A 27,897-nucleotide genomic window follows, 5' to 3' on the forward strand; every position below is an offset into this window, starting at 1 on the left:
CTTTTTCTACAAGTTTGGTGCTACCTGTTTACCTTACCTGACAAATTGTCAAAATAAGTGCGAGTTAAAACGCTTTCTCATAATAATAATAATAATAATAATAATAATAATAATAATAATAATAATAATAATAATAATAATAATAATAATAATAATAATAACTTGTTGAAATCGACGTAGGACCTGACGTTTCACTACTTCCGTCTGACGTCTCGTCATGTCACGTGTGTTCCGCTGCTGGTGACGGATCCTCCACCTGGGCAGTCACAGCTTGGCTTCACCTCTTTTCTGTTACGTTTTGCTCGAAACAGGTCGTCTTTTTTGAACTGTCTGCACCAACTTTGGTTATAAATATCAGCCTTGAGACACATTTAGCGGAAAGAGTTGTCCTCTTTGGAGAATGTCAGATTTCGACAGCAACCCCTTCGCGGACCCGGAGTTCAGCAACCCGTTTCAGGTAACGTTAACTGGCTACGTTAGCCATTTTAGCTTTAGCTGCTGTATTATTTTACATTAAGACAATTTGGCTTTACGTGACTGGGAAAGACTGACCTGAGGTTGGTCTTAGTAAAGCTCTTCTGCTGCCACAGCCCGTCCGTCCGCTTGTTGTTCGCTTTCAACTGAAGTGTCACTGGATCTCGGTACTCTGACACAACATTCAAAGATATGAAGACTTTGCCTTCTTGGTGTTGCCTCTGAGGCGAAGTGCCCACCTACCTGACGTACTTTCATTTTTACTACCTTGTTAAGGAACTTGCGTTCAGATGTTCCTCTTGTTTGATTTTATGTTAGTGTGATTGACTTTATTTACCAATCCCAATAATAATTTTAAAACGATCACCTGATTATGTAATCCCACGTAGGAGCTCAAAAACAGAATAAACGAGAGCAGCACATCATGGCTTTGTTGTGCTGTTGGCTTTATTTAGGCGTCTGGCTGAAGACATCTTTGTGTTGATGGTGTCACACTGTGGTGTCATGGTGAAAGCACGCACTTGATCATGTGCTGTAAAGCACATTTCAGTTCTTCTTTTCAAGGCCTGTCCTCCTCTGTGTATCAGGTGTTCTGGACATATACACAGAACAACAATCAAGTTTAACTATTTTCTGAAATGTCTAACATTTATGGGCCAAAGACCCATAAGATTGGTAAGAAAAGACTTGGTAAGAAAGCAACAGAGGTGCTTCCCTCGTTTTCATTATGAACACATTGATTATTTTTACATTGATCATTTGATTGCTGCATGCCAAAAACAAACACAAACTATCAAAGTGATTTTTTTTTTTTAAAACATAGTCTGTCCATTCGTTATATAAAGATATTTCAGTGGCTCTTCAACTATCTGTATCATTATAGATATACAGATTTAATTTCTTAATCAGTTTATTTAAAATATACACATTTTTAATGGTGTGTGTTTTTATATTTACTATAGAAAGGTTAAAAGAAAAGTGTAAAAAAAATAGAAGAAGTAAGAAAAGTCATTCAGAGCTTCTTGAAACCAACAGCAATGTCTTTAGTATGCTTGTTTTGTCCAAAAGCTTAAAATAAATAAAATTAGCAAATCTTATATTTAGAGGCAGAAATCCTCAAATATTGTTTGTAATTCAAAGAGTGTTGTAAATTATGCTCTTTCAGTGAGCATGATTAACAAAATGCACATCATGTTGGCCTCAGTTTAACCTTAAACTACCGACTGAGTCTATGAACCCATCAGGAAAGTGTTGACTGAGGTCACCAAGCAAGAGAGCTGAGAACAGTTTTCCCATATACGTCTCTACAACTGGGATTCTTTTTCCAATCACAGCTGAAGGCACTTTTGTGTTGCTCGAGTTTTCAGAGCTAGATACTATATTCACCTTTTATGCTGTCCATGGCAAATGTTAGTTTGTGTATGGTTTACTTGACTAATTGTTAAATGTAACTGTAGCCTGACTGGATTTTTGAGACTGAGGCTGACACCAAATTTTAAGAGTAATACTTACATGTGGTACAGTATGTTACAGAATGCACTTCAAACTAGTTTGAAAATTAACATGAGGACACTGCATGATGCTGCATCACCATCTGCCCAGCTGTGATGGGACCCTGCTGCAAGTGCTGTAGGCAGTCCAGCAATAAAGTCAGAGCCAGTCTACTTTCAGCTCTCCCTTATTTGCAGGGGCTCTCCAAAACAGATGGATCTGCATATTTAATTTTTGGCACAAATTTTTGTGCTGGATCCCCTTGCTGATGCAGTCCTTCCAAGGATTTGTGTTTCCTCCCAGTTTGAACCAGGAATCTTTTGCGTGTTAACTGTTGCACTACTGTAAAAAGAAAAATTACAATAAATAAATAAATGTATTGAATTTATTATTAATCCTAACTCCTAAAATGTAAATGAAACCAGGAGCAAGATAAATTTTATATATATATATATATATATATATATATATATATATATATATATATATATATATATATATATATATATATATATATATATACAATTTATTTACAGTGTGCTTCATTTATGCTTAATGTGAGTCATTACTGCGCACCTTCTCACACACACACACACTGCATATGGCGTGTAGCTGATAGGAAGCAGGAAGTAAAATAGCAGTAATTGAGTAGATGACTTTATTGCAGTAAAAACTTCCTTATAAGTGTTACACCAAAGATAACAGAGAGAAAAGCCAAAGCAAAGTCATCTGAGCTTTTTTGATGCATCATCTCACTTGTCAGCCGTTTGCAGTTAAGTCAAAAACTACTGCAAGCACACAAAAAATAGTGGCTCAAAAGTGATGACCTTTAGCTGTTAACTTCCTTTCAGTAGAAACCAGTACAACACAGAACTGTGTAGATCTGAATTTAATACATCAACCTTTTGTCATCAATACCAGCTCCAACTTTGAGTCAGAATCAGACTGATATCCGATCCAGAATTGGACCTGTGCTTTCCTAACATTGGATAATGTACATGCTAATACCACACAAGGAAAGCGTGTGTGGTATTTTTCATCAGTGAACACCAACACACACAAAAAAATTGTATTTATTGCAGAGATTAAAAAGAACTCAGTGTATGATGGGAAGGTCCTGATGGCACAGAGTGGCACAGGCGGAGGAAGAATGAATTGTTAATGGGGTTCATTAACATACTAACACGAGAGGTGAAGTCACTTCTCTGTCGTGTGTTGGCTCTAGCTGTTTTGCCTGAGGGCACCGGGAGCTTTTTTTCCCCTTCTCTGAGCTATGTTCAATAGTTCATGAAATCATATGGTGCAGCCATGGTGACATGTGGTGCTGGTGTACCCGTTGGCTCCTTTTTTTTAATAAGCTTCATCACTCGCAGTCATGCATCGGATTGTTCAGGCTGTTTTGGCCTATTTCTCTGGATGTGGGCTAATTACATATATTAGGCTCTATGTTAGCAAGTAGAAAATTTTGTAAAGCAGCAAAGATCTCACTTTGTAAGTTTTATAGCTTAATCAAATGTGAAATGAGTAGAAAGCATGCAGAGTTAAAGCTATTTAAAAGCACACACACCTTTTCTGCTTCCTGCACTTTAATCAGGGTCATGATGAACACATGTACGTTAGAATTGTGTGTTGTTGTGTTCAAAAAATGGCTTTTGGAACAGGAGGTCTATAAGGACAGGTTTCAAGATGAAAAGCTTGGTGAAAATGCAGCATGTGTTGAGGCGCGCAGTAGTGCAGTGTTAAATTTTAAACACGACATGCCCTGAAATATTCATGCTCCTGGTCTGGTGACAAGGTGCGTGTGTGCGCGAGTGTGCGTGACAGTAGAAATTTGTAGAAATTTAAGAGTCAGAGAGACAGAGAGGACTGCACTGAGACGGGATAAGGACAGCGCTTCAGGACTATACGGATTAGATGTTACATCTTGAGCACCAATTTGAAAGTAGTGTGCGACTGACGGCAGCTGATGGTGAGCTTTTTATCAAAAGGAATGTGTGACAGTGCAGCACAGCTGATGGCAGGAAAAAGGGAGTTTTGCATGCAAATGGAGGCAGAATATAAAGCAGTTGCTTGCTTTATTTTAAATGTTTTAATATGCCTTTCTGGCAATTTAAGAATGTAGTTAAAAGAGCCAGGGAGTGCTTTAGCAGTTTAGCAGCAGGAATAGAGCAAAGTATCTCTCTTTATTTCTGTCTTTGGCTGCCAAAGGAGCTCAAGAAACTCGTGGTGTTAGCTATTTATAACCAACTTCCCGTGAAAATTATTGGAATCATCCTGTCTTTGCCGGTATTGAATTATAGGCCTGTTGCATTTTGAATAAAGAGAGCTTTGGCCTGGATTGCAGCAGAATAATGAAGGGCTTTACTCTGTAGAAATTTCTACTGCTATCCCTGGTTGAAACACAAAGATAAGACAGATCACACCAAATCTACTGCTTTATAGTATTAAGCCATTACATTTGTCTTATTTAAAGCAATCCCCTTGAATCCTTTTTTCTTTTCTTTTTTTTTTTAGGATCCATCAGTGACACAAGTGAGACAGGCGGCTCCTCCAGGGTTAGAGGAGTACAATCCCTTTGCAGATGCCAAATCAGTGAGTACTTGGACATTTCATGTAGCAGCAGCAAGGTCAAACATGACGTAGATCCACCAGAATTATTCAGACAGTCTGTTTGATTCTAAAGCTTTCCTGATTTTTGTGCGTATGAAATGCGTCATGTGAAAATTGGATGCCTTCATTCAAAATTGTGTTAAACAGAAGACGTTAATAAATCGCACTTCTGGCCTTATAACTAAATCCCAGCTATTATTACTTCTCCAAATCATCAGAAGCAAGGAAGACAAGCATGCCACCAAGAGTTGTGAACTATTTGTAAAATGCCAGAAATCCTTTGGAGGAAGTTTGTTTCTGTTGTTTGTAGCAGTAATTTTATTCTTTCAGTCGCTGCCCACAGCCTGTTTATGTCTGAGTGTTCAAATATAAATTGAGTGCTTCACATGCTTGGCTCCTAAAGCCACCAGGGCCTCTGCCTTGAGTGCTTTTACGCAAAGAATTGCTACCTTATTGAAGTGGAGGGGTTTGACTTACTGACTGATCCTCGGAGCTACATTATGAAAGGTAACTTGCCCCAGTAGGGTCTCTCATTAAAAAAGTAGATAAAGATGGGAATGAGTAAGAAAATGGGGAACTCTGTTACCCTGCCCAGGATAGGGATGCCAGAAACCCTTCAAGCCTTTGGGAGGGGCCCGTTGGAAAGCCCATGATGGTCAGGCCTTTACCCATGGAGCCCAACGGGCTTAGCCATCCTTTTATGCTTCACTCCCTACAGGATAAGCCATCATCATTTGTCCTTTGCAACTATCTTAGCGCGTACACTCATGCAGTTACATAAGATTAAATCCAAGCATAGAGCAGTGATTCCTAACTTGGAATTTAGGACCCGTGACTGTGGGCTACCAAAGGTTGGATAGTAGATCTTTGATCTTGGGTTATAATGTCACCACCTAGCTTAGCTCAGATCATTTTTTTATTTTTTTTTTCACAGGCTTTTTGTTTCCCTCTCCACGGTTCTTTTGTTATTTACCACAATAAACATCCTCAGTTTCACACTTTAATTTAGTGTTGTCATACCTACAAATGTTCTTCACACTTTATTGCTTTGCCATTCATCTTTATTTATGTTCCAGTAAAATGTAAGGGTTAGTTGTATCATATTTGACTTTTTTTTTTTTTTTTTGGTTTCTGTATTGAGTATTGCAGTACAGTGCACAGACCTTTGATTAACTGTAAAGTCACATCATCATCAGTTATAGTGATTGCATAGTTCTGCTGTAACCATGTATATGTGTACTTTGTAGACACCTGCAGGTATGGCCCCCAAGACTACGGGCCCCGCTGTCAGCACTCAACCAGCCATCATGAAACCCACAGAGGAACCCCCGGCCTACTCGCAGCCTCAAGCACAGGTACCACTGACCGTATACAGCCAGATAACAGCAGCTATTTCAATAGCTTTGTTATAGAGCAGTGCTTTCTACTGTCCACATCATATTGTATGTAGTATTTTTTCACATTATAGAAAGTCATTCTTATTTTTTACAGAAATGCTGATTGAGTTACAAAAGTTATTGGAACTGAGATGATAACTTTACATGTCGCCATAAGCAAGGAGGCTGTGCCACATCTAATGTTTTAGTCCAACATCACCAGCAGAGACTGAGAGAAAATGGATTAACACCACGGCTGATTTCACGCTGAGTTTGTGGACAGAAAAGTGGCTCTGCGGGAGACTGCCTCTATCTGTGACTGGCCTTTGTAGCCGAAGTAGACGCAGAGTCAGGGGAAATCGTGACTGGTGGAGGAAATAACTTCAGATTGAGCATCTCGTTTGTGAAGCAGACTCCGGGGAATGTGTTGTGTTATGATGTCTGTCCTCCTGCTGGTGCTGTCTCTCCGCATAGAATTGGATTTATTCCAAAAGTAGAAGCAGAATGTTTCTAGTGAGCAGGGAGGGGAAAAATAAAATTGTCCAAACAGTCTTTGTACATTTTCCCTGTGTGTTGATATTTGTTGTTGTGTGTGCGTGTGCAGGAGCAGTCGCGAGCAGCTGCTGAACTGCTAAGGAGACAGGAAGAGCTGGAAAAGAAGGCTGCAGAGCTGGACCGCCGTGAGAGAGAGATGCAGTCACTCAGCACATCAGGGGGTCAGCACACCACCAAGACACAGCCACAGATCAGTGCTGTCATAGCAGAGCATTCCAGATAATGATGGTGCTTCTAAATGCACAGACTGGCTCATAATTATGTGCCAAGCAATGAATAATTGAAGTGAACAGTTCCATCTTATTCAGCAATAGTTGAAAGATCATTACTACTCTTATGGAGATATTTATGTTAGCCGGAAAAAAAAAAAAGGAAAAGGCCAGCCTTTTGTACTATAAGTGTGTTTCATCAGATGTTGCAGGTCTTTCCTGTGACTACCTTATCACGAAGCCAAGCAGGAATCAGTGTGGGTACTCATTAACCGCTCACTAACCAGATTTGTCATCTGACCAGAAGAACAGCACATGAAACATGATCACACACTTTAAAAAAATGTTGAAACAAACAAGCTTAAGTTTGAGTTTGTTTTTTGTTTTTTTTTTCTTTTCGTATTGCAGGCAAGAAAAACAACTGGCCTCCACTCCCAGAGAAGTTCCCTGTGGCTCCGTGTTTCTACCACGATATTACTGTAGACATTCCTGTAGAGTTTCAGAAGACAGTCAAAATCATGTACTACCTCTGGATGTGTAAGTAACTTTTTTCTTTGTTAACCTCCTAAGTTTAAGGTGTCTGACTTAAAATTGGCACAAGAAGATTTTTTTTGTATTGTACCAAGTCTGGAGTTCTTCCCCCTCTGGATTTTGAATATAGCTAGATTGTATAAGTAGTTCACCATCTGTGTACTACTTGTATTTAGGGGATGGCCACTGCAGCTCAGATTAATCGTGCTCGGTGTGTACCTCCCAGTTACTGCTGCAACTATGTTTCCACTGTTTTTTAGTTTGTCATTCCTGCTTTTTTTTGGTTTGTTTTTTTTGGGAGGATATTGTTGAGATACCGTCTGTTCATCCATCTGTCAGGGCGTCTGCCTGTGAGGTTTTACCTTTTCAGTCTAGACTCCAAAACCACAAGGAGGAGAGCCTTGAAATTTGGCATATGTGTTCTTTACTCTTCAAAGTTGTGCAACATGAAATTCATATTCCTGGATGTTTAGTACCTTTTGTGCACTTTGGCTGTATTTATCTGAAGTGGAGAGTAAACATCATGGAGGATTTCAGGCTGCTAATGCTATTATAATATATGCTAATGATATGCAGCCTCTTTCTCATGCCTGATTGGCTTAGGCTAATCATGTGATTTTATTGTGCTGTGTGATTGGCTATACCTACTTGCCCATCATTAACTGAAGTGGAAAAAGTGGAAATTTCCCATATCTAGCAACTAACCTACAGTAGCTCACTGAACAGCTGGCAGAGAAACTGGGGAATCCCAAATTTGTAAGTAATGAGCCAGTCTGTTTATAGTAACATCAGTTCTAGGCTGCAGTCTTATTGATTTGCCTGTGATGCCACCTTCTGATTGGCTGAGCATTGTCTAACAGGTTGGTCAGGGATGACTCGTGGCCATAAATAGTACAGACTTTGACTCATTATTGAGCAGTATTAAAGCCATACCTACTGCTCAGCAATATTGCTCAAATGTAAACATAGTTGCATTATGTTTTATATGTGGTTGCTTTATGATTATAGTGATGTTATACATAATCCATTGATATCAGCAGATTATGTAGTATGGGTGTATTATGTACAGTGTGTATTCCTGTACACACGAGTATAATGTGATGTGAACACCTTTTAAGTATGCATTGTATCTGGTGTACTGTTATAGATTATATAAATAGAAATACATTGTTTAGTATACACCCTTGTACAGGAGTGCAGTATCTCCTTTCTCTAATTTGTTTTTGTCTGTTCTAGGATGTGGTTACCTTAAAGTATTTGTAGAAATGTTCACACATAATCACAGGCAATCAATCCCTTGCAGCATGCTTAAAATTGTTACTAACCCAGGAGTGACTAAAAGTATTTGGATAAAAGTTTAGGGCAAGGCCTCCAAATTAGGGCAAAGTGAAGGTAATAAGATGTCTGCTGAAGAGGTTTCTATTATGAAATAGGGCTGTAATGATATCCTGACTTAAATTTATTTTATATTTTCATTAATTGCAGGAGGACATCTCCAGCGATGATGGGTCTTGTTATGTAAAATGGCGAGTGGGGGTGCCTCTATCCATATGTTAATTAGTGCTAAGAAGCAGACTAGTAAAATACTATAATTTTTACTCAGAGCTCACAGCAAGCTCTGAGAGCAGAGCCAGAGGTTGTTTGTTTGTAAGGATGAAAGGTCAGCATACTACATTAGCAGCTAATGCTAATAAGGTTAGTTAGCTAGTCGCATTCATAAACTGTATTGGTGCAACACACAGACACACACATTGGCTAATTAAGGTGAAGCAATAGACAAGTAAAATACCACAATTTCACTCACTAAAACTGAAGCACAAACGTCTTGGTTGGTCTGTACCTCACACCAAACTGTGATATTTGTGAGGTTATCCATTAATAATACTCCAAAAGGCACCAACAGCGCACACACACACACACACACACACACACACACAGTGAAGAGCCCCAGTTTAATGAGGTGAAGTTGTTGTAGTTCAGGCCGAGCAGACATGATCGGGCATTTGTCAATCAGTGCAGCCTACCTCTAACTCATCCGTTTTATTAAAAATAACATTCACTCTGCTCAGAGTTCGTCTGAAGAGGGAAATTATCCACAGAGGCCAAAAGGATCTTGTTTTTTTGTTGTTGTTGTTTTTTTTTAATACCACGCTTTAAATTTGGCTTTTAATGCTGTAAAGTTGGGCATTTTAATATGGGACTCCAATTACCACGTGAGCCAATTTGTAATGAATTTTATAAATGTCATTATCTATTTGCTCTTTACCTTTAGAAGCATAAGCAGTCAGGGAAAAACACTTGTTAGCTACGTATAACCTTCGTATTATTACCCTCTTACTTGTGTTGCATAATAACACATCTGCCAGCGAAGTGCTCTCTCATTTACCTGCTTTTCCCTTTTTGTAAATGTTCTTGAATTTCATCAAAGTGAAATTTCCACCCTCAGAGATGAGTGTGAGTCCTTGTTCCTTTCATTGCAGCTAATCTGAAATGAAACAAACCATCCAAGTTCCCACTCTTTCCTTGGCCAGGTTGTCGTTTCTCTTTCTTCTAATCTGTCAAGGTTACAGGGAACTGATGCCACCCTTCAAGCCAAGCTCGTTTCTAATGACTGGCAGTTATATAACGCACGAACGCACTGAACAGTCAGCATGTTCATGAATACTGCATCCATCCACACTGTAAAAGCCTTTGCTGCCAAAATAAAACATACATAGAAGAAGGATGAATGACAAGATGTAGTTCTTAAAAGGATTCCTAACCGAAGTGATTTTGGTGCATATTTTATCAGTTTAGTTTCAATAACTTGGAACACTCCTTTGAAAGTCGTTAATGAGCTGATAATCTGCTGTTTCTGACAGCTCCTTCAAAGCAGTCCTGAACAGTTTAATCCACCAACTCCCTGAATCAAAACAACTGTTTTTCCAACTCTCTGCAAACCTTACAGCTCCTAATGCTGAAAAATACAATTTGGATCTGAGGGTGTGGGAATGAAGGCTTCAAGTAGAATTCAGTAGCCACATGACAAATGCATGTGCTGCAGTCATGTGGCCCGATAAAGCGGCTTGGTCAGATGATTGCCTCAAGGCTTACTTGGATACAGAATTTAGTCATTTTTAGCCATTAGTACAAAGAGTTTGACTTTTAAATCAACAGACTCTCTGTTTCAAGCTCAGGTACAGAAGGGTGCTGGCACCACCGGTATGTCAGCTAGTGAGCTAATGTCATATTTCACACTGTGGTGTAAAATCCCTTCCAACAGATTCAATACATGTGTGATACCTTTAACTCTGCAGACACTGTTAGGCTCTCAGGAACAAATGGTAATGATGAATTATTAAGTGTGTGTGTGTGTGTGTGTGTGTGTGTGTGTGTGTGTGTGTGTGTGTGTGTGTGTGTGTGTGTGTGTTGTTTCCAGTCCTGCACTAAGTTACATGTTGAAATATTAAGTATCAGTGTTTCCACCTGTTCCATTCAGCTTTATTTGGTAGGTTATTGCACGCGTATCCTTCAGCCTACTTTCCACTGTCATACTTTAACTGAAGGCTCCCTCCACATATTTACTGCATTTTTTTTCTCTTCCTCCTGACCTTTCAGTTCACACTGGGACTCTGCTTGCAAACCTGATCGCCTGCCTCTCCTGGTTTATTGCGGATACAGGCCGAGGGGTGGACTTCGGCTTGTCGATCCTCTGGCTTCTGCTCTTCACACCATGTTCTTTTGTCTGTTGGTATAGACCGCTTTATGCAGCTTTCAGGTAAACAACATAAAATTCTGTTTACAAGTACAGCGGTCTTGGTGACCCTCCTGCACCCACTGTGCTGTTCATGCCCTCCTTTTCTGTCTTTCTGCAGGAGCGACAGCTCATTCAGGTTTTTTGTTTTCTTCTTCGTTTACGTCTGTCAGATTGGAATCTATGTCATCCAGGCTATTGGCATCGCTGGCTGGGGAGCCAGGTAAGATAACAGAACTTAAAATAAACTTTGAGTCAACAGCAATGTGGATTTATGGCATTTTGGTAGTTTTTGGGCCATTTAGATTCAGCATCTGCTTTTATAACATGTTTTATTTGGCACAGTTAATGGTTATTAAAATGTAGTTACTGAAAAACAGATATCCCCTTCATACTGGCATTCTTCATTCTTAAACTAAATACTGCGGTAGTCTAGGTCGGGTCATAGACAGTATAAAGATAGGCATGGCTACTGTGTCTGTAATGCTAACAGCAGCATTCTTCTTGAAAGCCACCAGGGAGTAATACCTGTGGTTCCCAAAAGGCTTGCGGTCCTACTGAAGTCTGTAGGAAATCACACCTCTGCCCTGACATCTGTAAACACTTTCCTGAACAGTTTATGGGCTCAGCTGCTTGTTTCAGGTCATATTGAATAAGCCCATTTTGTAAATTTTTTCACTCCAAGTTTCACAACAGAAGTTTATCTAGGAGACACTCATTGACAGGTCAGTAATCAGTGAGTGTGTGGTTTCACATTGAGATCCAGACCTCATTCATCTCATCCGGTTTCAAAACACCAATATGTTAATGATGGAAATAGGGTGATGTTACAGTAGCTACATCCATCTTTGATACTGTCTGTGTGTTAGGCAAATGTTACAAAGGCACAGCTGGAGTTACTTGTGGTTCGCTTCACATTTTCTCTTGGTTTATGCCTTTATTTTATACTGAAAGAAAATCTGCTCTCCCTATATCTTTGATCTTATTAACTTTGCTAATTAATTAGTGCTGTGAGTTTGAGACTAAGTGTGAAATATTTTCATATTTGTGGTAACAAATCACAGAAAAGGCAAAAAATGAACCAAGTTCTTGTCATATTTATTAAATAAACTGAAATAAGGGATTTTTTTTTTCCAAATCTCAGGAGTAGTTCAGTGTTTTGTTTTGCTTTTAGGAATTATCCACCTGAACAGGAGGAAATGCTGCATTTGTTAAGGACTATTTTTACCTGTGGATGAATACACATTTAGTCTAGTGAATATTTACAGTGATCAGCTGCAACATTAATACCACCTGGCTGATATTGTGTAAGTCACTAGTGCCACTGTGAGTGCAGGTAGTATATTGCTGCCCAGTGAAATATTATGGCTCAGTTATTCATTTTGGACAACAAGTAGCTCTCTTAGAGGAATATGATAGTACTGAGACTGGTTAGTGATCACTTTGTTGTTGTTTATGATTTTTCTCATCCCTAGCGGGTGGATCTCCGCTTTGATTGGCTTGAATAAAAGTATCCCAGTGGGCATCATAATGATCCTCGTTGCTGCTCTTTTTACCTCACTGGCTGTCCTGTCTCTCATCATGTTCAAAAAGGTAGATGCACAGTAAACCTAGAAAATATGAATGATGTCCGTTACAGACTCTCCAGCCCTAATTTTGTCCTCTTGCTCCCCTTTCCTCCTCCCCTCAGGTCCATGGGATGTACCGCACCACCGGTGCCAGCTTCGAGAAAGCCCAGCAGGAGTTTGCCACAGGCGTCATGTCCAACAAGACGGTACAAACAGCTGCCGCTAACGCCGCTTCCAGTGCTGCACAAGGAGCCTTCAAGGAGGAGATCTGATTGGACCAGAGAGCTCGCTCGTCCGCCCATCACCTCCCCTCCTCTGTACCCAGCTTCTACTTACAGCTGCCCTGTTTGAACACGTTAACGCCTCCATCTTTCTGACAATACTGAAGGGGTTTGTGTGGGGGCGCTACATTTAGCTACAATATGTAGCCTCTCAACTTTCAAACAGGCTCTCCTGACCTAGCCTACTTGCTCCTGCAACATCGTGCGCTCTGGGAGTCCTCACCTGTGCTGCATTTAACCAGAGTGCTCAACTTTATTGTGTCTGTGTGGTTTTCTGGGTTTGTGTGCATGTATGGCCAACTAAATGAAGGTTTGTGTGCCTTTTTTTTTTTTTTATGTCGTTGCTGCCCCGAGCCCTGTCCATCTGCTGCAGGCAGATTCTAATGTAGCTCAACCACCTGAAGTTACCTGGGCATTTCTCTCCATGAACCAGTGCTTGCTTTCTGTGCGTCTATCAACCTAATCACCACTTCCTACCTTTCAGTTAATTTATTATCAGGCAAACTGAAGTCATCTTCGAGTTAATGCAGCATTATTTGATCTGCTTTGGTGCTTTCTTTGTGAGCGCATAGCTTAATACTGCTGACCCCCGGTGGAGTAACTTTATTCTGCTGAAGATGAATGCTGTGCATTCCAGTCCACTGCTTTGCCTTCTACTTTGTTTGCTTTACTCAGAATTGGGTTTTAGAAAGTATGTAGCCTTAACTTCCTTAAAGTGGTACCTCACCCCAAATCTTACCTGTTCAAGTATCAAACACTCACAGTGGAGACTGCAGAGTTGCAGAACGAAGATATTTATATTATTAATCTTTCCCCTCCCACAGACAATGAAATATTACAATAACACACAAAAGAGAAAATGAAACCTTCACATTGAGGCGAACAGCACCCTCTGGCGCTGAAAGACAGCGACGCAGAAGTGCCAAAAAGTGCTGCTCCTGGAGCGGCTGGCTTCAAAAGCAAGTCAGTCCCCATAGACACCCATGTTAATGCCCAACTGGAGAAATTAGATTAATATGTTCATAGGGTGACACGAGAAATGGTTTGAGCCTCTGCAACCTGATTATTTTCATAACGCATTTATCTGGATACTGTAAAGGTTTAAAGAGCTGTAGAGGCGTCACCCTCATCTCTACTAATACAAGTCATTGAACCCTCTTGACTGAGTCGGTGCCTTTTTAAAACACTTTTAATGGCATTATGTTAAAAATGATGCAGCTTTGCTGTGTAGTACAGAATGTCCAAGAGGTTTGTGCTTCAGTTTTGGTGAATGAAGTTCGTATCAGCTATCTGTGTGTCTGCATCGCACCTGCAGTTTGCTGCTTCACTCTCTCATCCAAATATGGTCACTTCTGGTTCCACAAATCCAACTTGGCTGCTGCCAAGGTGCAAAAAAATGAGTTCGCAAAGCAGCGGGTGACATCACGGTGTCTGTGTCGATCGTTTGTAGCCTTTTATAGTCTGCACTGTAACCACGGGGATAGACAGAAGTGGATTATGGTGCCAAAGATTGATGTCAGGTGTTTGTATCATATTCTCCACTGTAGAAACTATTCTGCCATCTATTTTTGACAAACTGTAATCCTAAGCAGGTAAAAGTTGTGATTCTTGATCTGCAAAACCACAATCCGTAAGCAATGTTTGATATTCAAAAACTGGACATTTTGAGTGGAGTATCACTTTAAAGGTAATTCTCAAGTATTTATTTGCTTGAAATCCTTTGGTTGTCTTGATTTGCATATCTCACCAAGCTGCACTTTAAATCTGGACTTCAGATTTTTTGATGGTTGCATTTGGTACAGATATTTCTAATAGTGCCCTCAGGCCTTCCTGCTCAGTAGGTTAGATGCTTAACTTGCTTTTTTTTTTTTTTTTCTCCATTGGTTTAGCTGAGTCAGCTTGGTTTTCACCTGAAGCCTACCTTTTTGTGTCCTTTCCTCAAGAAGAGAGCCACTACCCTGTATATACAGCCGCATGATTGATCAGTGAGGAAAGTGTAACTCGTCTCTAGCTTCCCTTCAGTGCTGGAGATTTACCTCAGCTTTACTCAGGATGCTCTCCGCTTGCATGACGAGGTCAAACTTTATACAAGATTGTACAAAATACGACACAGGCTGGCCTCTGGTTTTAAATATGTCTTGTAAATCAGTGTATCACAATAAAAATGACTCAAATTTGACAAAAGTGGCCAGTATGTTCTGACATTTGCCTGCATATTCTTAATTTCACTGAACTCCATCAACACTACAATCAGGCCTGTTCTTACTTTCATTTGTGTGATCAAATTTAACATTGTTACAATTTCACCTGCTAAAATATCTGTGAATCTGTCTTATATATTATTTAAGCTCCAAAGCACTTTCCATGTTTTTGCGTTGTGTGTGTGTGTTGTGTAGATAGAGGGAGTCTTAATCTGTGTGCAGGACAGTCTGGCTGTGGGTTCCCTCTTGCCTTTTCTAAGTTTCTTGAATGGGGTTTGTTTGTTTTCTCCCCCACACACGGGCTTAATTTGGACCAGTGCAGTTGGACGCTGAGCAGCATGAGGTTATTATTCAGACTGAATTACACGTACAGAATTAAGTTTTGACATAAACATGATCAAACTGCAGTGCAATGTGACCTGTGCATTGTACTGTAGACCAACTGTGGCTTCAAGCTGTGCTTTATAATCATGATTTGTGGTAGAAACACTGAAGATTAAGATGTTAATCTGCATCTCTTAAAAAATATATGTATATATAATATTTTTGAGATGAAATATGAAGGGATGTTTGTATGTTTTTATGGTTTACAAATGGTAGACTATTTGCTCTAAATGTTGGTGTAATTTTAAGATGGTTTCACCTACAATTGCATGATGAGTAGTTTGAGTTTTGTATATTTATTGTATTAATGCTGAATAAAATTTTGTGTTTCATGGCTTCGCTGTATGAAATTATGCTCCTACTTCTGCCACACACACACACATATGTAGCAGTACCCTGCTCAAATTCTTTTTAATCAGAGTATAGCATCAAGCTAATTAAACTTCTGGGCTGTTGATCTGGTCAGTTAAGTAGCAGAGGGGGTTGATAATCAGTTTCAGCTGCTTTGGTGGTGATGAAATTAACAACAGGTGCACTAGAGGGGCAACAATGAGACAATCCCCTGAACAGGAATGGTTTGACAGGTGGAGGCCTCTGACAGTTTTCCCTCCTCATCTGACTTTTTTTTCTAGTTTTGCATTTGGCTAGGGTCAGTGTCACTACTTACAGCATGAGGTGATACCTGGACCCTACAGGTTACACAGGTAGTCCAGCCTCTCCAGGATGTCACATCAGTACATGCCATTGCCAGGTTTGCCGTGTCTCCCAGCACAGTCTCAAGAGCTTGGAGGAGATTCCAGGAAACAGGCAGTTACTCTAGGAGAGCTGGACAGGGGCGTAGAAGGTCCTTAAACCTATCAGCAGGACCTGTATTTACTCCGTTGTGCAAGGAGGAACAGGCTGAGCACTGCCAGAGCTATAAAATGACCTCCAGGAAGCCACTGGTGTGAATATCTTTGACCAAACAATAAGAAACAGACTCTTGGATGTGTGTAATGCCATTAAATACATTGTCATCTCAAGGGCAGAGGTCTGGCTGTGAATACAGAATCTCCACCCACTTACAAACCTTCTGTTTGTGAGGGGCAACCAGTCAGAAGAATGCTGGCATAAAAGGAAAGGAGCTAGCATGAGCAGGTTTAGGGTTATTGGTTTAAGTTTAACTTTCAAAATGTAACACTATAAAAAAAATTTCCAAATGGGCCTTTTTGAATGGCTCATCTTTGCAGGTTAACATGTCACTACCTTGCTGCTTATGTTAAACCCTGAAAACTTCCAGAGATAGAGGGAGAGAATACCCTACATTGTCCCACACAAACAGAAATCGGTTCACCCGCTCAGATGTTTTTGAACCGTCAGTCATACAAAGCTACTATAGAGTCCAAGTATAAAATTTGGAGCTGGAAATGAGCAGGAAAAAAAAAAAAAACTTGCACTATCTGCTGAAAGCCAGATGAGGTCAGTAGTTACCAAAGAATGTGACGATCAGAGTGACCTCAGAGTGAATGTGGAGAGAATAACTTCCAGCCAGCAGCAGAGTCACTGCTCAGGACAGCGTGCACCAGCTGCAGGATGATTAAACTGAGGTTAAAGTTATTTCAAGGGTTACAAACAGCAGGTGGAAGATCAAAGAAATGCTTCATCACAGAACTCACCGTACAGACTGAATGCAGGAAGATTTAGAGACCAGCTTGTACTGTTTAACACTAAGAAGTGTGGTCGAATAGTGAATGCGTCCGTGTTTGTTGCAAAGGTATGTAAACAGCGTCAGGCCCAACAATTTGCATTTGAAAGCATGGATCCATCCAGCCTTATATCACCAGTTCAGGCTGCTGGTTGTTGCACCCTCTCAGCCCCTTAGTAACAACTGAGCATCGTTTAAATGCCACAGCCTACATGAGTATTGTTACTGAGCATCTCCATCCCATTATGACCACAGTGTACCCATCTTCTGATGGCTGCTTCTAGGATAGCGCATTTTTATGCCAACATCACACTTATTTTTTTTTTTAAATATCTTGTGATGTGTTCTGATGAAACAGCTTAGAAACATGATTCAGATGTTGGCAGGTCCTCTACAGTCCCCATGCATGTGGACCAAACTGAATCAGGTCCTGAAGTGATCATGCCATTCCTCAGTTTAACCAAGCGTCCTGTTCCAGGTGAACGTCGTGGACACCCACACTCAACTCAATCTTAATACTGGTGTGTTGCTTTTGCTATCGTGCACTCCAACCCATTTAAGACAGTTGCAGGACAAGTTGCTGAGTCTGAAACGGATCTGTGTGAAATAAAGCAGGGCGACAGTCTCAGCAAAGAGGAAGCTTTTAGAAGACCAGATTCGCTGCCAACAGGAAGGGGCACAGAGGAGGAATAGCAGCTTCTCTTTAATGCATTTTAAACCTGTGTTGGAAGTGTGTGAAAACACACTCTGACTGCCAGCTGCCCCTGGATGATTTCAGTTAAGACACTACCGGATGCACAGATTAAGTTCTTGATCCACACAAAGTGAATCTCACTCATAAACATTTTCCTACAACATATAAAAGATTAGATTGACTGAAAGAAACACAAGAAAGCCCGAAAAGGCCCTCATGAATGCCACAGCCTTGTTTTAGTTAATCATTAAAGCACAGTGTTCAGTGGGGCTATGGTCCATGAAACCAAAACAATAAGCTGAAAGTCACTAATTAGCTTCTTGGAGCTGAGTGAAACAGAGGTGGGGGAGGTTTCCCACTACAAACCACCAAACCACCCACATAAGGACAGGATCAATTATTGAAATAGTTGTGCTTTGTGTGTGAAGGTAAAATCTGAAATCAGTCCAGGCTTTTAAGTTTTACATTTCAGCCTTAATAATGTGTAAGCCCCTCTCTAACAAGAGTTATCACCATGAGAGACTACATTTTTTTCCTCTTCCTGGTATGAAAGGAAACAAAGCTCACAAGTTCTGGCTCCGGTTCTTTCCGACTCCAAAGGAAAAATGAGGAGCAAAAGCAAAAAGCCTGCAGCAGTGAAACAGGCCTGAATTTCTGCTGCGCTCTTCAGATTGCACTATTTGTCATGCGCCTAATCTGGAAGTCATCAAGCACTCTGTTTAGTTTGAGGTGGAGGAAGGGAGCCACAGAGTTGAGCTAGAAGCTTCTCTGCAGTCCACATGGAGGCAGGGACAGCCGTGGAGGAACTGCAAATACACCCAGGTTGAGTGCAAGTATTGGCATTTAGTGCTGGGGGGCAAACAGATGCTAGAGGTGAGAAGTGTGTTGTCTGTTTGGGCAGCTGAAAAAGGCAGTCATATCCTTTACTTAAATAAAGGTACTTAAAACAACAGTATAATTATGTTCTATTATAAAAAGCATTGCATTTAAAATCATAAAAAAAAACGATCAGCATGTAGTAGATTTATGGACTTTCACATTGAAATGTCCTATTCTAGAGCACAAATAAATATGTTTACAGTTTTTAGTGTCTATGGCTAATTTCCAACTTCATAAAAACTCTACAGCAGGTAGATTTTAACCTATTTAAATTGTATTAATTTTTAAAGTTTTGTATTAATAAGCAAACCGTAGGAACAGACCAGGTGGCTAGCTGTTAGCTAGTACTCACGTCCACTAATTCCAGTCACTAAATTGGACCTTTTGGCCATGTTGTTAGCGTTGGTATGTTTTGGAGCATTTTTAATAGACTCACCTGACAAATAATATGGTTTGCTGTGCATTTGGTTGCACTAAAAACTTATAAAAACTAAAAAGTCTTGTTAATAACTTAGTACTCCACTCTCTTGTCCAAATATGGCCGCGTGCTTAATTTCAAGGTTTCCAAAGTGAAGGTAACAAACAATTAAGTAATGCCAATGTGGCATCATCCATCTTTTATATACAGTCTATAGTATTGCGACTTAAACGTTTTATTTTTGTTGTTAAAAATTACCCAATATAGCCTGTATTTACATATCAGAGACATAATAATGACAACTAGCTAGACACTAACCAAATAGGTTTAATAAGCTGTAATAAACTTTCTTCTGCAATTTAGGGGATCAGAAATCTAAAGAACATGTACCTCAAAGCTGTACTCTCCTAAATGTACTTAGTTACATTACACCACTTAAAAAGAGGCACGCACACACACACACGCACGGAGAGTTCAGTTCTGCATCAGTGGAAAAACTGATCACCCACCGGCTGGAAAACACACCCACCCCCACCTCAAGGGCCAAACGAGGTCTCAAGCTGGCTGCTCCACTTGCTGGGCCTCCTCCCCTTTCCCCACAGCAAGGCTCTCCCTGGATAAGAACTGAAACCAAACTTCATCTCTTTTTTTCCCCCCCTTCTTTTTATTTGTCTGGCAGAAACAAACAGGAACAGATAGGACACTTTGTAGGACTCGACACACTCCCTGAACCAGACGTTACAAACAACAGCAATACTTCATTTATTTATGTGTCCTCATCATTTAGTCCATGTGCACAGATTACAGGATGTCTGCTGAGGAGGACCAGACACTTCACAGGCCACTGGCTAGGATTAAGCTCACTTCATGTTAGGATTTGGCAAACAAAATGCACCACAGAGCCTCCTTTGCTTGTCCTTGTGCAGTCCGTGTGAAGAATCATTCCCACTGATACATTTCAAGGGTCTACAAACACATTAATTATTCAAATATACATTCTGTAAGCTCTAAAGAACATCCACTCTGAGCTAAAGGACATATTTTATGAGCAGTTTATTCTGACTGACTAGTGGTTCTCTTCTTAACAGTTAATCCAGTTTTTTTTTTATTTTTTTTTTTGTTGATTTTTTTTGTTTGTTTTTTAAGGCAAGAGTGACATCATCAGCCCAGCCTGGATGAAGCTGACCATCATTTGGCGATCATAACTATGTACAAAATATATATTTATATATATATAAAATCACGCTTATTTACAGAACATGTGGTGACAGACACAGGCCTCACAGGGCATCCACATGGTTAAAATGAATATAATAAACAGACACAGCACCTCTAGTAGCAGAAAGACAAAGACACACACTGAGAAAAAATAAAATTGGCACTTATAAGTTTCTCCCACTTCAAACACAAAACTGAGACAGGATAAGAGTCAGTATTAGTGGTAAACAATGCAGGGGCCTCCATTTCACAGGCCAGCTTTATTAGAATAGGCAGAAGACCAGGGGCAGGTCATTAGTGGCCCATCTCTGCCTCATCCTTCTTCTCTCCCCCACACAAATGTTATCTGAGCTTCAGAGGAGGCAGATCAGGCTCTTTCCCTCCTCGATCTCCTCCTGAACCTTGTCGCTGGAGGTGGCGATCTCAGCTTGAGCAGAGAAGACAGCGCAGACGAAGGTGAGCACAGTGCCACCCATGGCGGTGTAAAAGGCCCAGCCCATGGAGCAGAGACCAGCCCGGTACGGTGCAGCGTCCTGTCCACAGTACAGCTGGACCTTGTCTGAACCCCAGCCAGCAGGGTACAGCATCAGACCCAGGATCAGGAACAGACCTGCAAGAGGGGAAACAGACAGAAGACACCGTAACTCAAGTGTTGGTAATTAAATCAAGCATACAAAGCTCTGTGCGTATTACACCTCAAAATATGTGGTGCCTCAATCTCTTCACTCTAGGTCAAAGCAGGCTTTCAAATTCACCCACTGGCTTTAGTTAAGATTTTTCTTTGTATCCAGCATACACAGATGGAAATCCCAAATTTCCTAAGATAAGCAGTAACGTCACAATGTACGTCAGCAAGTGAATACATCATGTCAGGAGCTTAGGAGCAGATTCATTACAGAGACAGACTTCATATGTAACTGACAATGATTCAGACCTCTCGCTCAGACGGCATTTACACTTTGGAGAGCGACTCGCCTGATCAGGTCCATTATTAGTGACACAAAGCTTACAGTGAAAAACGATGCCCTGCTGCTCTGCAACAGCTGCAGTTAGCTACATATTTATAATTTTGATGTGACGTACTCCACCCACTGGGTGAAGCTGATTGTCAGTATCTGACACATTTCTTTCACTTTATTTCCACAGATACCAATGAAGCATTTATAAGCTGTGTATATACATCAAAACAATCAGCATAATTTAGTGTTCATTAATACAGTATTTTATCCAATATAGCACAGCTGCAACCATAAAAATATCTACATTTATTAAATAAAGGCAAAAAAAGGCATCTCAAATACTTCTGTGCCGGCTGAACTTCATCGGCGAGAAGCTAGGAAGCGGCCTTTGAGTGAAGCATTGTCTGCAAAGCGAACAATTAACCTCGAAGCGCCACGTCCTCACGTCTGCATGTTTAGAAATCTGTGCACCTATATAAACAGTTTCATAACACGCTGTCAGTATTCGTCCGTGGGTCTAATCACATATGGTTAAATATGATTATAGCTTTGTTTTACTGCATCTGTTTATGCAGCAGCCAGGGGCGCTTCACGGGATGAGTGACGCCTGCAGGTTGAGAGACTTTCATTTCAAGACTTCTTGAAAGAAATCTAAGGAATGGCGTCGTCAACGAAACAGCAAAGGGGACGTGATGAAGCATTGTTCCGTAAACTGAGTGTTAAGGTTAAGATCATAATACAGTTACAGTTACAGATGGGGCCACTTTAGTGAAGAGAAGACTGATATACAGCATGCAGCTGGAGTAGTTTATATTGCAGGTATGTCTCTGATCTGCGACCTTGGCTCTTTCATGTGCGTACATGGAAAGCAAGGAAAGAAGGATGAAACGGGGGAGCTGAGGTAGAGGTGGGTTGCTGTGCGGCTTGCAGAGGCTACTGTGGGCCGGCTCAATTATCAACAAATTAAATACCTGTTCTCTATAAGCACGCTCCTTACATATTCCTGCTGTAAATGTACAATGTTCCATGTTTATGTCTTCAAAGGGAAGTGAATCAGAATCATCTGAGCTAAGCTGTGGACAGATTTATACCAGATATTTCATCATCAGACTCACAGACACGGCAGCCAATGAGATCTTTAAGTAGTCTTGGTTGCCACATGAAAGCTGAATATAATCTTACTTATTATTTAAAGTAAGTTTGGAAGTTATGGATTTTTACATCTTAACACAGGCTCTACTTCTACTTAAATGCTAAAATTTTCAATACAAAATTTTTGCCTTTTATCCATAACTAATGCGTAGTGTTAGTTACCACAGCTGCATAGCTATTTTTATGCTCTCCCACAAAGTTTAAGCCAAAGAATTGAACTAAATAATAGAGCTTTGAGGTTTTCTTTTGAAAATTGAGTGCATTTAAATCCCTAAAAAGTCTTTAAGCTTCAGTAGTGCCTGCAACCAACCTAAGCTGACGCCACCTTATGTGGAGCCACTAGTGCCTTGTGAAAACATCCTACCTGTATCCTAAGCATGTATTAAGTACTGTTTGCCACACAGGTGCTAAGTAGGTGAGGGTGAAAGTAGTGTCATTGTTGTACAAGACTCGGGACAATTCATTTTTTTGAAAATGAAAACATATCCTGTGACAGCAGCATGCTGGCAGTCGAAGTATCCTATCAGGACAAAAAGAAGAAGAAAAAGTTTAAACTGGCAGAAATGGTTTCCTGTCTGATATATGACAGAAAGACCTCACAATCCTGTGCACAAAGCAGAGAAGCGATCAACAGGAAAAGGTAGCCGATGGACCTTCCCGCCTGGCCCAGTCACCGGCCGACCCAGCGGCGTCCCGAGTCTGAGTGGAAGGAGGGGGTCGCTTCCTGTGTTGCCGTGACCCACTTCTGCCACTCTCTCTTCATCTTGGCTTCAGCACCTCAGCACACATTGCAAGTCTCCTAGATTAACGATCAACTTCGTCCTAAATGTAATGTCACAAGGTTTTCATCGTTTCTTCCGCTGACAGCGGATGTTTCAGATGGCCAGACGAGGAGTCTGCCTTCAATCAAAGCTCGGGAGGAAGCATTTGCAGTAATATAATTACAGACAATAAAACAGCCAGACGGGGAATGAGGATTTAGCTCTCTTTCAACAAGCAGGCCCTGCTAGCTTTGCTCCATAAAAAAAAAAAAACTTCATGTGTAGTCTACTTCAAATCTCGAGGTGAAACTGCCTTTTCTCTAACCTCTCTTCCTCTTTCACTCTCCTCCCATTCTCTAAAGCACCCAATATCGTATTAAACAGGGAAATGAAAACTAGGTCATAAATTCTTTCCACATGTTGCTGCCTTGCCCTAACGGCTAGACTGGCTCTGGTGATGGATTGAAGGCATGGTTTTAATTCCCAACCCCAAAAGACCCCCCCTCACACACACACACACACAAACACACGCATACACACTCCTACTCCACCTTCAAACTGGACCTTCTAACCTAATATCCCATAGTGTGCTCCACCCTTCAGCACATACTATTCCCTCTGCACTGGCTCTTGTCTCAGTTAGCTTCCAAACTGTCAATTCTCAACCATCAATCCAGCCCTGATAGCTGCCACCATCTGCAAGAAGACCAAGAGAGAGCAAAATGAAAGGATGAACCTGTGAAGGACTATTTTCTCTTTGGTTTAACTGCGTTACAAGGATCAGTTTAAAATGTTGTAGTTAAAGAAAACAACAAGCTTTGCTCTACAGTTGGTAACTGTCATTATGAATCAGGCAGGTGTCCACTGTGAGCACAGAAAAAGCTAATAAATAAATTCACGGAAATCCCATGTCTTATCATTCAGTGCTGACAAGTCTGCTTTCCTTTTGTGTAACATGATATCGTCTGTGAGAGTCATCATTATTCAATAACACAGCTTAAATTCCTGCAACACGTTGCTTTGTTTGGGTTCTCTTCCAGCCTGGAGCTTAGTTACAGGTCATTGATTAAACCTGCTGAAGTTTATAGAGGGTAATAAAAGCATTCAACACAGAACATGCAAGAATCTGAGACAGTTTTATGGCCCAGTTTGTTTGCCGTCCTGTTTGTAATCCCTTTCAATGTAGGTGACAATGAGTGTGAACTGTATTTCTGCAAATGTACAGAGAATTCACGTATTGCAACTTTAACTTGTGTATAACAAGTCTTTAGGGGCCCTAAAATATGTGCCTGAAGGATACAATGTTTAACCCAGCTGACCCTCAGGAGAAGTCTGTCTGTTTTAGCCATTTGTTGATTGCATAAGGTGAAAGGAATGAATTTAACTTCTGCTGAAATCTCAAAACCATCTGAGCTTAAACTATTTGTCAGTTTAAATTGCATCTGGGACATTGTGGCCATCAGAAAGTGGCTCATATAAGAGACTACAGAGTCTAAAGTACAAAGTCCAAGTGACATCAGTGTATGTGAAGATGAGGTTAATAGGCTCGGGAGCCACTCCAGTGCAATGACGTGACCGTCTCTGGCAACAGCGTCGCAATCTTCCTATCTGAGGTCAATCATTTCCCCAAACATCTGCCGGCTGGCTCCAGTTTTCTCATTACCGAAGGGTCGGCAAGCATTGTGGAAATAATGATTAGTATAAAGTCAGTGTGATAGTCTTGGTGGTGGATATCAAGTGAGTGTGATATCATTCACCGGCCTCATGAAAAGTGGAGTAGAACACTGCAGCGCACAAAGGCTGACTGATGTAGGAAGTAGTGACACTTTTAGATAGTGTTAGTAGGTGTCTAGCTCCTATCTCATCCTGTGGCTGAAATGAGTAAAGACTTATTGGACTCTTGCTTCAGAAGCATGAAGGAAACTCTCCCGCCTCCTCAGCTGTTTGATGCTTCACTCGCCCCCTTTCCTCTTTCACATCCTTATCCTCTCCACAATGGGGAGACTCAGCAGTGCATTTCCCCACTTTCTTTACCTCATCCATGTGTCCCACAAGACAAGGTCTTAAAATATAAATAGAGGGCTTTAAGGTGATGTAACACTGTGGTTTGTGGGGCCATGAATAGATTCCACTTCGATACCTCATGAGACAAATGACCGTTAATTTGAGCTCAGTGTGCGATCAGCAAAAGCAGTTGCAAGGAGGTTTTTGATCTTTGGTGATTTCAATTAGCGACACGCAGCAACCTCCAGCAACCACTTGCCAACTAGTTTGGAATAGACATTCCATTACAACCAGATCTTTAGACCTGTGTGACTGAGGCCTTAGAGATTTATCTTTAATGCTAAAAAAGCTAGCAATAAAAGCAAACATATTTTGTAAAAGCATGATTTGTTTGCCTCTGTGCAAAATCAGAGACACACTTTTTTAAAATTTCAACTAAGGTCGAATGGTAAATGTCCAACTCGTAAACCATACTGGACATGCTACAAAAGGACGATCGAGAGGTTGAAGAATTTGGCAAAGGCTCAACTGCTCACTTAAAGGACTACACCACCAAAATTATTTTGAGTAGTCGATTAACCCTTTAACACTGAACCATCTGTGCTGATACACCTGTTACCAGCCTTTAACAATGAGCGTATCACTACCGAAACGTCTGCTAAAGCGCACTTTGCATTACTGTAATTACACAACAGTTTGTCCTATTGTCCTGTACGCTTTCTGAAAGCTGAGAAGTTGCGCTTCACACTCAACATAGAGTTATTATGGTAATCGTTGCTGGAAGTCCGCGGATGGTGGGTCATTTGAAATACGCCGTGTCGGCGACAACACGGTCAGCATTAAAGGGTTAACTGCCACTTTCTTGTAGACTTCCAAAATGTATCTTTAGTTGAAGCTTCCCTGCAACAGCTTGCCTAGATATAAGCATATGTAGCTTCCTCATAATAGCATAATCTTTAATACTAAATCCTAAAATCTGCTTGCAAAAACTGAATTTTAGCAAAATAGGAAGCATGACTTATTTGTTACCCACTCACTCAAAATTGCAGCAACCTTTTATTGGTAAATGACCAACTTAAACTACATATGGGCCATTACAAAAGGAAGCTTGAGTTGCTGTAGGGATTAGTGACGGGTCAAATGTGAACTTGGGAATGGGGTACTCCACAGTGTATTTATTTATTTTGGCTGCCTGTAGGCTTCCAAGCTGGCTCTGAAGTAGTAATATATTTGCAGCCAGTTGATTGATTTGAATTGATATTTATGTGTGTAATAAAATCAACTAGGTCTGCCACACCACCACCTCCTCGTATCTAAAAAGCTAAAGAAAGCATGACTGGCAATAAAGTTGCCAAAAAGCAACTCTTTTGAGCTGCTTTTTGGCAACTTCTCTCCAGGTAATCTGTCCAAAAACATGTATGATTTATGTTAACTGGCAATTCTAAATTGGCCGTTGGTCTGAATGGGAGTGTGAATGGTTGTCAGTCTCTATGTGTTAGCCCCGTGAAAGACTTCCAACCTGTCCAGGGTGTACCCCATCTCTCACTCTATGATGAGCTCCAGCCCCACAATTAGACGAGCAGAAGAAGATGGAATGGATGGAAAAATCAAGATGTTTAATAAAATGTAATGATATAGGAATACAATAAAAGCCCAGTGCTGCTTTAAAGGATTTCTGCCTGTACAACACTCTCCATAATAGCCAGAGAAATCAATGTTCAGTGACCTCAGTATCAACAGCATAATAAATCTCAGACAGCTGACTAAGTGTCATTTCTCTCCTATAAATCTAACTTATGTAGGTAGGATCATAAGTGAAGGAAATGTCACCAAATAGCATGCCAGTATTATGTCATAAATAAACATTAAGCTATTTAAGCTTAATGAACAGAATTCATTCAAAGGAAGCATCCACTGCTTGAATGGCCTGCACAGATCTGAGCATACAGCTTGGTTTGTCCTTCACTACATGCCCACCTTTTCTGTTTGGGCCTCCCACAAATAAACAGCTGTGGGGGAGGACAGCCATAATCACCAGAGAGCTGAAGGCTACAGTCTGTGGAGGAAAAAAAAAAAAAAGACGAGGCTCTGCGAGCATGATCTCATGGCCTCCTCCCTTCCATAATTCACCACAATGAGTCAAAGTGGCCCAAGATCTGTCCTCATGTGCACAGGCACAGACAGAAAATACACACCCTTCACACATAAAGAGAGATACGCATGCGTACTCAACCACTTTGCAGGCCAGTGGAGTGTCAGAAAGCTCCAGCTGACTGGGTAAAGAATAAATATTTGGGCGGTTGCTGCTCCAGTTGATGACAAAGAGTTACCATGCTCTTTAAACTTCTGCTTAGGTTAAGGCTCACCGAAGGCTCCACAAGAATAAAACACATAATTCTAGCAGTGGGAGTTGTGGTGCTCGTAATGAATGTGTTTAGCTGAGAGCTTTTCATTTACCTTGATGAACAGTGGACGCCACAGGAATGAACAGAAACAATACGGCTTAGGTGGATAAAGTTAGCTTTCTTTGGATCAGTTCATTCAGATTACAAAACTTAAGGACTTCTTTCTCAACTCCATGTCCCGAGCCTAAACTGACTCCTCATTAGGTCTGAGGAAAACAAGCATTCGCATGTGCTCTGAACATGTGGAGGAATCAAGCCATTCACTCACAGTGTTGTACCAGAAACATTTCAAGGTTGACTGAAAGTCAGT

The 27,897-nt window shown here is 40.7% G+C and overlaps 2 protein-coding genes across 4 annotated transcripts in view; one reads left to right on the plus strand and one right to left on the minus strand.

Moving 5' to 3' along the window:
• Window positions 1-235: 235 nt before the first annotated feature.
• LOC115789558 (secretory carrier-associated membrane protein 1) lies at window positions 236-15,681 on the plus strand. Its single transcript, XM_030743028.1, has 9 exons — window positions 236-457; window positions 4,480-4,557; window positions 5,823-5,930; window positions 6,556-6,667; window positions 7,124-7,252; window positions 10,844-11,003; window positions 11,101-11,202; window positions 12,455-12,572; window positions 12,670-15,681. Exons 1-9 carry the CDS (start codon window positions 401-403, stop codon window positions 12,817-12,819), a joined length of 1,014 nt encoding a protein of 337 aa, XP_030598888.1. The 5' UTR covers window positions 236-400; the 3' UTR covers window positions 12,820-15,681.
• Window positions 15,682-20,149: 4,468 nt separating this feature from the next.
• Window positions 20,150-27,897, minus strand: part of lhfpl2a (LHFPL tetraspan subfamily member 2a) — a 37,681-nt gene continuing 29,933 nt past the window's right edge. For 2 of the 3 annotated variants that reach the window (XM_030742759.1, XM_030742761.1), the window contains one exon: window positions 20,660-20,916. In XM_030742759.1, the coding sequence (XP_030598619.1) occupies window positions 20,660-20,916 (257 nt within the window). Of the gene's footprint in view, window positions 20,917-27,897 lie in introns of all 3 variants that reach the window. The other variant, XM_030742760.1, reaches the window with a different exon arrangement.

This window comes from Archocentrus centrarchus, chromosome 12 (assembly GCF_007364275.1).
Source record: "Archocentrus centrarchus isolate MPI-CPG fArcCen1 chromosome 12, fArcCen1, whole genome shotgun sequence".
Classification (NCBI taxonomy): domain Eukaryota; kingdom Metazoa; phylum Chordata; class Actinopteri; order Cichliformes; family Cichlidae; genus Archocentrus; species Archocentrus centrarchus.

What these genes read in the sequence shown, in the direction of transcription:
- LOC115789558 (XM_030743028.1), top strand. Translation starts at nt 401, where the DNA reads ATGTCAGATTTCGACAGCAACCCCTTCGCGGACCCGGAGTTCAGCAAC. An exon ending in CCGCTTTATGCAGCTTTCAG is followed by an intron (nt 11,004 to 11,100) that starts GTAAACAACATA and finishes GTCTTTCTGCAG; the next exon opens with GAGCGACAGCTCATTCAGGT. An exon ending in CTCTCATCATGTTCAAAAAG is followed by an intron (nt 12,573 to 12,669) that starts GTAGATGCACAG and finishes TCCTCCCCTCAG; the next exon opens with GTCCATGGGATGTACCGCAC.